Genomic DNA, 12,926 nt, shown 5'->3' with positions numbered 1-12,926 from the left:
AGGAAACCTTACCCCACCCACCCTACAACCCTAATCTTGCCCCTTCTGTTGTGTTCCACAAACTCAATGAACATTTAATAAAAACACGATCTGAGTCCCTCAAGGAAAGTAAAACTGTCATTTTGACATGGTGTCCATTGAAAAGCGCAGAATTCTTCAGGGAAGACTTAGAGAGCTGGAAGCATCACCTTCGGAAGTGCACATAGACCCAGATGGAGGATATGCCAAGAAACAATAGCTTCACATTTTGATATTTCTGTTTAATAAAGGTTTCTAATATTTTATAGCAATCCTTTTTTTTTTTTTTTAAACTTACCTTCTTATATTTTCCACAATAAGAATAAAATTACTCTGTCAGTGGAAAAGTTCTCCCAGATAAAGGGATTAATACTGTTGTTATCAATAATCCAAGGCCATGATGCAGGAGGCATCCATGGGAGCTCCAGGGGAAGGGAAGTAACGACAGGCCCCGTTTATTAAGATCATGCCAGGCACTGGACCACATTGTACATGTCTGCCCTGGTGGGAGGCCCTGTCATCCTTATCCACACATGAAGAAACTCCTGCTTGAAGTCCCAAATGCGACTGAGTGAGCGACTCAGGTGGGATTTTAACCCAGCTCCAGGCCTTGGCGCGGTGCCCAAACACCCTTGATTTTGCAGTCCAGACTTAAGAAAGAAAATAACGATGATTAAAGCAAGCGTAGGTGTGCCCCGAGGGCTACCACGCCAAGAGCCTGCGAAATTGCTGGTTATGGTACAGGTGTCTGCCTGGCACTGACTGATTCCTGCTTCACTTGGGGCCTGCCCTGCCCACCCCAGAGTCACCTCGGACAGCCCACCCCATGCCCTGTGTCTTCTGTGTCCTCCTGTTAAGCTGGGGATGAGACTGGGGCCCAACTCTAGAAGGATTTGCCTCCCCTCAGGCTAAGCTTCCGTCAGCAGCTCCCATGCAGGTTCTTGAACCCATTGGAGCAGAGCCAGCATATGTTTTCTGGGGCGGCCTCCAGAAAGGGCTGGAAGAGAAAGCCAAGCCCAGTGTTTACTCGGAAGGCTGTAAATGAGCAGTCAAGACCTCCCAGCCAGGTGCTAAGCCCGAAAACCTTTTGCTATGAAAAACACCTGGTCTTTGAGGGACATTCCAGAACCAAGCACAGATGTGGCCATATCAGAGGGACCTTGCTGTCTCTGGGAGTTCAGAGGACATCTTTGAGTGTCCCCATTGTCCTCCCTTGTTTCTTCTGTCCTACAGAGTGGAGAGGCATCCTTGTTTGAGGTGAACATCCGCTATATAGGAGGACTCCTCTCAGCCTTCTACCTGACAGGAGAAGAGGTGAGTAGGCCCTTCACAACCACGGGGTGACAGCTCCTGGACTGTCCAGGCTGGAAAGGGCTATGGAGGTCCTCCAAGCCCACCTCTCATTTCACCACTGAGAAAACAACAGTTCAAGGGGGTAGATTTGTCCAAGCTACCATGTCCCACCCAGACTCCTAAGCGCCTGTTGGCCAGGCTTTCTGAAAACTCTTCCTGCTTTTTCTCTGGTGCCCAGTGAGCTGTCGACAGTCTCCTACTAAAACCAAACCCAACCCATTCACTTCAAGTCAGTTCTGACTCTGGGCCACCCTTTAGGACAGAATAGAATTGCCCCTAGATTAGAATGGCTGCAAGCCTTTCAGAAGGAGACAGCTCAGTCTTTCTCCTGTAGAGCAGCTGGTGGGTTTGAACTGTTGACCTTTCAGCTCCTTCTATCTCCCATAGTAGGTGTAGGTCGTCTGAGGACAGCACTGTGTCCACTCACTCAGCCTCTCACACAGCACCCAGCATTCCTCTGGGTTCCATAGTGAATGTGGAGCAACTGGGCTGTTTTCCCAAGCGCTGGTGCTGGACTGATGAAGCCAAGATCATCGTTTCAGTTTCCATCCTCCAGGGCCCCTCGGCTTTATCTTACCACAGCTATTCCTTGGTCTCCCCTCCTGGACCACCACCAGCCAAACCGCCCTCCCACCACCTCCCCACCCACCCCCCAGCTCCAGGTCTCAAGGGGACGAAAGCCTGAGAGAGGAAATGGGCAACCCAAGCCCCAAACCATCTCTACTGCTGCTCACATGTCTGCTGTAAGTCAGGCTTCAGAACTGGTCCATTCCGGTTCAGGCCTGCTGAGAATTTACACAGAAAGATGAGCCTTTCTGCTCCTGTAGAGATTGACAGTCTTGGAAACCCTATGCAGGGTTGCTATGAGTTGGAACCAACTCCATGGCACACCAATAACAACAGCAGCCGCCACCACCACCACTCCTGGTGTGGCATCTCAGGATAAGCACTGGACTACATGGTAGGTTTGAACTACAAGGTTGGCAGTTCAAACCCACCAGCTGCTCCTCAGAAACCCTATACAGGGTCTTTATGAGTTGGACCCAACTTGACTGCACATAACAGCAACAACCAGAATCTACATTTTACCAAGATTCTGACTCAGTACATCTGGAGTGGAAATGCATATTCTCAGAAGAAAGTCAAACTGGAATGAACTGGTTAGAAGCCCTGGTGGTAAGCACGAGGTCCCAGTCTCAGATCAGCTGCATCGACTTCCACAAGAAGGACCCTCAGGTGTGGTTAGATGGCAGAGCCCTGGGCCTGGAGTCAGGCAGCCTAGATTTTATTCCTCGGGCCACACTCACCTGCCTTGTGGCCTTGGGCAAGGCCCTTCACCCCTCCCTGGGCCTCATTTGCTTCCCCAATACATTGTTGTTGTTGTTAGTTGTGGTTGAGTTGGCTTCAGGTCATGGCGATCCCAATGACAACAGAAAGAAAGGATGCTGGTCCTGAGTCATGTGTACGATCACTAGCATACTCAAGTCCATATTGCAGCCTTTGTGTGGTTGGAGTGTCTGCCAACCTAGGGGATTCATCTTTCCTCGCTCTATCAGATCAGATTGTGATCCACAGGGTTTTCATTGGGTAGGTTTTGGGAGAAGGTATCCAGGCTCCTTTGCCTAGTCTGGAAGCGCTGCTGAAACCTACCCACTGTGGGTGACCCTGCTGGTGTTTGAAATACCAGTGGTATCACTTCTAGCATCACAGAAACATACAAGTCACCACAGTATGACAGACAGACACTGACAGATGGGTATTAGTCCACACCATGGTGATGGCCCTACTAGCCCCTTAAAGGGTCAAAGAGCTGCTCTAAAATGGGCAAGGAAGAAACAGATTAAACCCAGATCTGAATACTCCAAAACCCACATTCTCATCATAGCAAAACAATTTTGAAAATTACAAAGTGTCTTCATCTCCAGGGGTTACCCCGCTCAACACAACTCTCCCGCCTCAGCCTTTCCCTTCCCTGCACTTCCTGCCCCTGTGGATGATCCTTGGAGGAAGGGAAGACAAGTCACAGGAAGATGTTCCTCACCTGCACCATTGCCCCTTGGGAAAGTCATTTCACTTCCCTTCAACTGTTAAGAGCACGCAGGTGAAATCAAGTGTTTTAGAGGCAACAGGCGTGTGCTTTATCTCTCCAGTTGCTCCTCTGCATCAAGCATAATCTCCTCAGCAGATATTTCTGCTTATACCAATTTGTCCCCAAATTACTGTAGATAGAAGCCCTTGGTTTTGAGCCACCCAGAACCTGAATTTCCTTTGAAAACCTCAGGACAGGAAAATGGCAGATGGAGCAGGGAAAAGGCATCCATGTTCTCCTCCTGGCATTTACCCAGCCTCCAGCTGGTGGGTGTGGGTGGGTGTAGGTGGGTGCAGTGATGGGGAGAGGGAGGCAGGCAGTTCCGAGTTCACAGGGGTTGGTTTGAAGACTAACAATTCAGGAAGGACCAGGTGGCTCCTCAGACCTGTTGTTGGCCCAGTCCTTCCTTCCATCTTGTCCCTGCAGATACCTGAGTTTCTGAGAACTTGCGTTGAAGCCTCGGTTCTCTAGAAGAGACCATCAATCTGGTGTCTCAGAATGAAGAGCAGACAGCGGGATGGGGCCAGGTGCATGTGACTTGAGAAACAGTCCAGGAAGCTCAAGATGCCAAAGTGACAGCACCAAGTCCTGAGCTGGTCAGCTCTTGAGGTCATCAGAGCAAGTCCTGTCTTCTAGTCACCCCATCCTGATCCCACTCTATCCCCCAAACACTTCCACTGGCCTAATCCTTTGCTTTGTGCTGTGTGTGCATGTGTTGTGAGATTCTCACAACAACCCTGAGAGACAGATCTTAGCACCAATTTGCAGATGAGGAAACCAAGACTTAGGGAGAAGACACTTGCTCAGGGTGCCACAGTCTCTGTGGGCTGCAGTGGGATTTGTCCTGACCCTATGACCTCTCCACGTCATGCCTGGTTGTTGCCTTGGGTCAGCCTGGCACCTTGTCACAGTGGGTGTCTGTGGAGTGGGTCTTTCTGTTGTTCACATTTCCCATTACTATTGGCAGAGTGAACATAGAAGGGGGCCCCATGCCCCTCTCTGCAGAGAGAACCTGAAGGAGAGTCACTCTGGGTAGACCAGCCCTACAGAGACTCCATTCCCATGAGACTCCACTCCCATAGCCATAGCTGTACCCTGCTTTACAGTTTTTAAAGCACATTCACTTATATTTATTGTCTCATTTGATTTCAATAAAATCCTTGTGAAGCTGCCAGGGTGGATATCACTGTTCAACTGTGCAGAAGAGGAAACTGAGTCATACAGCTGCTAGGTGGGAGGTACTGAACCCCAACTCTGACTGCCAGCACAGTGCCCCTTCCACTCCACAGAATATAATTCTTGTTGGGTTTTCTCACCCCGTTCTGGAACCACAGTCCCTGCTGCCCATTGCTTGCCGATGACTAGCTAAAGCCATTCCTCTCCCTGTTGAAAAGGTAACTTCATGTTCTAAAAAAGAACCACTGATTAGTACCACAGTCTTGGATAAGTCACTTCCTTGAGACTCAGTTTTCTTCGCAAAGAGGATCAACGCCTTTCCCACAAAGCTGTTGCAAGGAAGGGAAATCACCTAGATGAGGCATACCTAGTTATGACCAAGGTGATCAGTGTGCCTCTGCTGCCAGGGCACTTGTGTCACTCCCCCTGGTGCCTGAGACCCTACAGTGCCAGCTTGGAGCAGTGCCCTCTCTAAGGGTCTCCAGGGAGAGGAGCTGGTTGGCTGGCAGAGAGAAACAATGAAGTGGAGTTAGCTCAGAAATTCAAACTCAGATGCAGAAGAGAACATGGAATGAGAGGTATTCTTGCTCTCAAATGGATTTTGGCTGAAAGCAGAGGATACCAGAAAGATGTTTGCCTATGTTTCATTGACTTAAACAAAGACATTCAACTGTGTGGATCATAACAAATTACAGCTAACATTAGGAAGAATGAATATTCCAGAACACTTAGTTATACCCATGTGGTATCTGTACACAGACCAAGAGACAGTCATTTCAATAGAATAAGGGGATGCTGTTGTTGTTATTGTGCCATTGAGTTGGTTCCGACTCACAGTGACCCTTTATAGGGTTTCCGATGAGCAACTGGTGGGTTTGAACTGCCAACTTTACCATTACAGTCCAATGTTTATCCTACATGGTTTAAAATCAGGAAAAAAATGTGTGTTAGGGTTGTATTCTTTAGCCATACTTATTCAGTCTGTATGCTAATCTAATCATCTGAGAAGCCAGACTAGATGAAGAAGAATGTGGCATTGGATTGGAGGAAAATTCATTAACAAAGTTTAAAATTCAGATGACACACCCTGGCTTGCTGAAAGCCGCAAAGACTGGAAGCACTTTACTGATGAAGACAAAAGACAATAGCCTTCACTATGGTTTATACCTCCACATAAGAAAAAACAAAAATCTTCACAACTGGACCAGTGAGCAACTTCACAATTTACAGAGAAAAGATTAAAGTTGTCAATGGTTTCATTTGATTTTGATCCACAATCAACACTCGTGGAAGCAGCAGTCAAGAAATCAAATGGCGTGCTGCACTGGGCAAATCTACAGAAGGGCTCTTAAGTGTTAAAAAGCAAAGATGTCAGTTTGAGGACTAAGATGCACCTGACCCAAGCCATGATATTTTCAATCCCCTCATAAGCATGTAGGAGCTCTGGTAGCGTAGTGGTTATGAATCAGGCTGCTAACATCAGGGTCAGCAGTTCAAAACCGCCAGCTGCTCTGCTGGAGAAAGATGAGGCGTTCTGCTCCTGTAAAGATTTACAGCCTCAGAAGCCCTATACAGGGTCACTATGAGTTGGAACTGATTCCACAGCACATAACCACCACCACCATATGCATGTGAAAGCTGGGCAATAAATAAAGAAGACCAAAGAAGGAAGAATTGATGCATTTGAGTTTTGGTGTTGGCAAAGACTATTGGACTACTAGAAGAACAAACAAATCTGTCTTGGAGGAAGTACAAGTAAAATGTTCCTTAGAAATGTCGATGTCAATTTTGTCTCGCATATTTTGGACACATCATCAGGAGGAACCAGTCCCTGGAGAAGGACATCATGCTTGGTAAAGTGGAGGCTCAGCACAAAAGAGGAGGACCCTCAATGAGATGGACTACACAATGGCTATAACAATGGGGTTGAATCATAGCAACGGCTGTGAGGATGGTGCAGGGTCAGGCAGTGTTTAGTGCTGTTGTACATGGTGGAGGCAGTGGTAAGAGTTTCCTATGAACTGACTCACAGTACCTAACAGCTGAGTCTCAGCAGGAGTATGACCAGAGAGCTACCTAAGAGAACCACACCCACCAGACTTATTTCAATTTAAAATGCCCTTACACCCAACCTGCTCTTCTTGTATTCCCCACACCTGCCTTAGCATGTGCTGCGGGGACACTGAGGAGCTCAGCACACCAGGCCACCTCATGCTCCAGAAGTGACAAGAAACATGTCTCCTGCCTGGAGCAACTGCTTAGGTGCTTTGCATCTTCCACCAAAAAATGAATACTGTTTATTGTGGGCTTTTCTCTATTATAAAACTAGCACAGAAAATAGAAATCAGCCAAAAGAAAAATTAAAATGATCTACAAGTCTTTCCTTGTGTTAAAATATAGATTCTGATTCAGTATATCTGGGGTAGAAAGCAAAGTCTCAACTGGAGGTGGAACCAGAAAGAACCAGTTTAAAGTCCTGGTGTGGCCAGTCAGACCACCCAGCAGGACCTCAGAAGAAAGGCTTTGTGATCTACTTCCATTAAGACTACAGCCAATGGTTGATCCAAAGTGTGGTGAGACCTAGGGACTCCTGAGCCTGTGGACAAGGGCCTAGCCACAGAGGGCTAGAGCTGAAAGTGAAGCATCCAGCTGATATGAAGTGAGGGGAGATGCACAAGAACACCCAAACTTGCAGATGGCACCCGTTCTACCTAGCTTCAAGGGCTTAATGATCAGAACTCAACTAATGGATAATAAAGAAATTTTGATAAAAGAAACAAGTGTAAATTGCTACAATTTGATGAACCTGATCTATACCTATGGCTGTAGTAGCTCAAAACACCAACTAAGAAAGAAGGAATCTTCACACCAAGTACCAATCCTGTTCCCTCTGTGCCACAGGGTTGATAGAGATGAGCAATTTAGACATTGACTACCTAAAATGGGGGGTGCGGGGATATAAAGGCATGAAGTGACTGGCTTAAAAGTTTTCAAGAGGGAGTTTAGTTTCAGAGTGTGTAGGGGAAGGTTGAGTCCCCATTGAATAGTTTTCATCTTGTCTAGACAGGTCTGGTGAAAGCAGATGGGGATAAGATTCTTATGATTCAATAGTGAGTAATTATTATCAAGACTAATTGTGACTGTCACAACTGTAAAGGTAGAAGTTTTGTAACAAAAAGAGGGGAGTAGTTAATCTTACATTCCAGAAACTGAGGACATTTAACTAGCTATTAAAGGAGTAGAGCATGAGCAGAATATGGGACACTATCCAGAGAAGTAGTGATACCAGAGATGGAGCCAGAAGTGATGACATGGAGAGAGAGAGCAGCTGAGGACTCCAGACTCATGGAAAGAGAAAGGCTGTGTGGTGGCAGCCAGGAGGCAGGCTTGCAGAATGTGCCCTTTGGTTGTTTAAATGATTATATGTCCCTGAGTGTTTTTGTGTACATCCAAAAAAATAACAAAAACAGAGGGAATAGAAGCAAATATTGTTGAATGATGATGCACAGAGGGGATTATAATCACTGCAATGAAACAAAATACGATAGGATGAGTATAAAACCGATGCTCTTCCATGTAAACTATCACTCAAGTCACAATAAAAACTTAAAAAAAAAAAAGACTACAGCCAAGAAAACCCTATGGAACAATTCTATTTGGTGATATATGAGTTTCTCTGAGTTGGAACCAATTCAGTGCTAATGGGATTTGGGGGGTTAGTTAGACATTGCTAAAATAAATAGTCACAAAGTTAAATTTTCATTTGATTGTTGTTGTCATCAAGTCAGTTCCAACCCATAGCAATCCCATATAGGGTTTCCGAGACTTTGAATTACTAATGGGTTTGAACTACTGACCTTGTGGTTAGCAGTCCAGTGCTTATCCTACAGTGCTACACTAGGACTTTGATTATTTCCCTAGAATAAATCCCAAGGAGGGACACTGCTGAATCAGAAGGTCACAGGCCTTTTTGAACCAATGGGTCATCTTAAAGGAACGGTATAGGGGGTCAGAGCCACTCCAGGAGCCTGGGGACCTGGGGCCACTTTATCGTGCACTCTATATTGTGTGGGTGGTTTGGGCTAAGCCATGTTCATCCTGTTCTATATACACCCCACCTGTAAAATGGGAACTGTCAGAAGGAAAAGATGCTTAGAAACATCAAGCCCGTCCCCTTTTACATATGGAGAAACAGCACCCAGAAGGAAGCAGTGGTCAGCTGAAAAGCAATTTGGGGTACAGGGACTGAACCCAGATTCTTGATTCCCAGTCCAGTGCTCTTTACACTCTTGTCCATATGGTACTTCTCATCACCCTAACACTCACCCTGTGACGCCCCAGTCCCCGTGGTGCATTGGGACACCTACCTCCCCTTAGCCAGGTCTTCGTGTGGACTCCCCCTAAGCATACTGGTGATAATTGAATAGCACTGTAGTATCACCCAATTCTCATTTCTCCCAGAAGCCTCTGAGGAAGGCAATGGTAGCCTCATTTTATGGACAAAGAAACTGAGGGTCAGAGAAAAGTGACTCACTTAAGGTCACATGCTAGTAATTCGGGGAATACAGAACCTAAAGCAGGCCTGCCTCCCCGCAAGGTCTCAGGAGTGCCTGCATCCACCCTGCCAGCAGCAGCACCTTGGACTCACAAGGCCCCATGCACCTTCCTTTACAGGTGTTCCGAATAAAGGCCATACGCCTTGGCGAAAAACTCCTGCCTGCCTTCAACACCCCCACAGGAATCCCAAAGGGCGTTGTGAACTTCAAAAGGTAGGATATGTTTGCTTTCCCATATGTCTGCATATGTCTGCTTCAGAGGTCTTCAGGCTCACCATCTGTCTGTCTGGGTCATGGCGGGGGTGTGGGGTGGGGGTTGTTTAGGGAAGAGGCTCTGTGGCAATTAGAAAGTCAACAGGAATGGGACCCATTCGTTTTACAGATGTGGAAACTGAGGTACAGGGAGAGGAATCACAGGGAAGACTGGCCCCAGCCAGGATTCTCCTGGAGCAGAGTCTGTCACCTAGCCTGCTTGTCTCTGGAAGGGAGAGGGCAGATGCCCCTGTAAACATCACATAGCACCCTCTTGATTCACAGCACTTCACTTTGCCTCATCCACCTTGCAGCTAGGATTTAAGAGCCCATGGAAACATCACAGCCTCCGCCATGAGGAGGTACTCAAGGCTCCTCAGTGGTCTCAGGAAGCCCTGATCTGAGGAGGAACCTACTTCTGCTGCTGTGCCCACCTCCAGCCCCTAGCAGGAGCAGTCTCAGTAACCCAGTGTCAGCTCCAGATGGGCCAGCTTCCCGATGATTCCTAAGACGTTGTCCTCTCCCTGTGGACTGGACATTCAGGCTCCAGGGCAAAAGGAACACATAATCCAGGAACTGACCATTCCAAGACAGGGCCTTTGACTTTGTTTTAATAATAACACTCATTGGAATGTCCCTCTGTATAAAAATAATACATTCTCATTGCTGATAATGTAGATTTTACCAAAAATTTTTAGTTGTTGTGAAGTACTATCGAGTCGATTCCAACCCATAGCGACCCTGTATAGGATTTCCGAGGAGCAGCTGGTGAGCTTGAACCACCAACCTTGCAGTTCAAACAGCTTTGCAGTCTTGCGTATTAATCCTCAGGAGGAGAGGTAGGATGGAGGCTCCGGCTGGAGTGCCTGTGGTTCCCTCTGTCCTGGGGAAGTCCTAGGCTCTATGCCCATCACTCCCTCCCAGGCCTTGGTGTGCTTGGCATCTCCACACACAGTCCTATTCTCTCTGGTCCAAAGGCATTTCAGGGTTCTTATTCACAAAGATTTCAGGTCCAGGAGGGTCCCTCCAGAGGCCACTTGGATCTCCCCTCGGATTCCTTTTCCACAAACACTAATCTTGGAGCAGTTATGGCCAGCTGTCCATTGAGCGAGCCAAGAAACAAGCACACAGTCTCCTTCTCTCATGTCCACTTCTCAGCCTCACTGCCCAGTGCATCCCGTACCCCTTTCCCATCCCCACCCACCGAGTCCCTCAGAGCACAGGCCCTGACGTTGCTGATGGAGAACACGTATGTATTTTAGGTTCTGCCTGCTGTCGGAGTGGGCTCATCAGTGTGTGTGTGTGTGTGTGTGTGTGTGCGTGCGCACTACTTCCTGGCAACACCTTCATTTCATTTTCTGGGTAAGAAAAGCTGTTGCTAACAATGCCTGCCTGTTCCACCAGGAACATACCAGGGATGTACCCAAGGGGGCTTCAAAAAGTTTGTGGAAAAATGGAATTATGCCATAATGGAATTTGTCTGTGGACTTTCTCAAGCTCTCTTGTATGTCCTGCTGGGCTCTGACATTGCCATGTGAGAGGGCTTGCTGCTGGAAGCTCCGTGAGACCCCCCAGCAGCATGGGCCCCTGCCCTAGGGAGGGAGGTGGTCCCCAGATGCATGTGAGCTGCCTCTCTGATGAGGAGCTGTGTTGTGGGGTCTGTACCTGGGAGGCTGGGACCTGTAGGGACCACTGGACTACCTGGGAGAGGGACAGTAGCCAGGCCAAGGCTCAGTCTCCCTCACTCTCACACAGTCTCATTAACCTCACCCATTGCTGGTAGAAATGCAAAATGGAAAATGGTTTGGTAATTGCTCAAAAAGTTAAACATAGACTTTCCATAGGATCTAAGTATAGACCTGAAAGAAGTGAAAATAGAAACACAGACAGATTCGTGCACACCAATATTCATCACAGCACCATTCACAATAGCCAAAAGGCCTAAACGGCCGTCAGTAAATAAATGAATAAATCCCATGTAATATGTGCACACAGAGGAATAGCACTCAGCCATCAACAGTAATGAAGTCCTGACACATGCTATAACATGAGTGAACCCTGAAAGCATGATGATGACTAAAGTAAGTCAGGCATAAAAGGACAAATATTATACGTTTCCACTTAAATAACTAGGCAAATATAGAAACCACCACTCATCTGTCAGTTTGTTGTACTATGGTGGTTTGCATGTTGCTATGCATTGGTATTTTAAACACCAGCAGGGTCACCCATAGTGGACAGGCTTCAACTGAGCTTCCAGAATAAGAAAGACTAGGAGAAGGAGAAACAGGCCACTTCTGAATGATGACCCACTGAAAATCTTATGAATAGCAGTGGAACACCATCAGCTCCATAATACTGAACCATGGACTTCCAGAAGATCAAACAAATTTGTGTTGGAGGAAGTACAGCCAGAACGCTCCTTAGAAGCCAGGATGGTGAGACTTTGTCTCTCATAGTTTGGATATGTTATCAGGAGGGACCAGTCCCTAGAAAAGACTGGTAAAGTGGAGTCCTAGTCATGCTTGGTAAAGTGGAGTCCTAGTCATGCTTGGTAAAGTGGAGTCCTAGTGTGCCGTACTGCAAGGTCAGTTTGAGTCACAAGGTCGGTGATTCAAACCCACCAGTTGCTCCTTGGAAACCCTATACAGAGTCACTATGAGTAGGAAATGACTTGACGTCACTTAACAACAACAGAGTGGAGGGTCGGCAAGAAAGAGGAAGATGCCCAACAAGATGGATTGGCACAGTGGCAGCAGCAATGGGCTCAAGTGTAACAATGATTGTCAGGATGGCGCAGGACCAGGTAGGGTTTCCTTCTGTTGTGTGTAGGGTCGCTATGAGTCAGCACTAACTCAACAGCACCTAACAACAACAACAACAACAAAGTTCACTAGGGAAGAGGTGCTTAGTGGCACCGAGTTCCTGGAGGTAATGGTGGTAGAGTCATTTGGAAAATAACTGTGGTGTTGGGCGTACAACATGACGAATACAACGTCACTGAATTGTACATGTAAATAGTATTGAATTGGTAAATGTTTTATAATATATATTCTTTACCACCAAAATGGACAAAACAAAAACTATTAGCAATGTCCTGCTGCCACTCTGCTGCCACTCACACAAACCACAAGTTCACCTTTGTCACACACACTCACACATTCACAAACAAACACATTTCATGTGTTCCTTTCTGGAATCTCTCTTCCAACCTCACAACTATAGAAGGCAGGTACATTGGGGGCTCCATTTAGCTGGTGAAGAAATGGAGGCCCAGAGAGGTCAGGTAACTTGCCCAAGATCACATAGCCATAAAGTTAAAGACTATGCCATACACATCCTGAGTGTGTGGCCAGGTTTGGGGAGGGGAGCAGGGGGAGAGTACCAGTTATTGTTATTAAGTACCTTCGAGTCCTGAAATCTGTACCAAGTCATAGCGACCTTATGCACAACAGAAGGAAACACTGCGTGGTCCTGCACCA

General features: G+C 47.0%; 1 protein-coding gene across 1 annotated transcript in view; it reads left to right on the top strand.

The window, feature by feature from the left end:
* Positions 1–12,926, top strand: part of MAN1C1 (mannosidase, alpha, class 1C, member 1) — a 207,165-nt gene that overhangs the window by 159,384 nt on the left and 34,855 nt on the right. Inside the window, exons 4-5 of the mRNA XM_006862276.1 lie at positions 1,252–1,332; positions 9,311–9,405. Of these exons, the coding sequence (XP_006862338.1) occupies positions 1,252–1,332; positions 9,311–9,405 (176 nt within the window). The remainder of the gene's footprint in view (positions 1–1,251; positions 1,333–9,310; positions 9,406–12,926) is intronic.

Source organism: Chrysochloris asiatica, unplaced genomic scaffold, assembly GCF_000296735.1.
Source record: "Chrysochloris asiatica unplaced genomic scaffold, ChrAsi1.0 scaffold00047, whole genome shotgun sequence".
Lineage (NCBI taxonomy): Eukaryota > Metazoa > Chordata > Mammalia > Afrosoricida > Chrysochloridae > Chrysochloris > Chrysochloris asiatica.
Note: the sequence above shows the minus strand (reverse complement) of the source record. Positions and strands in the feature narration are given on the sequence as shown.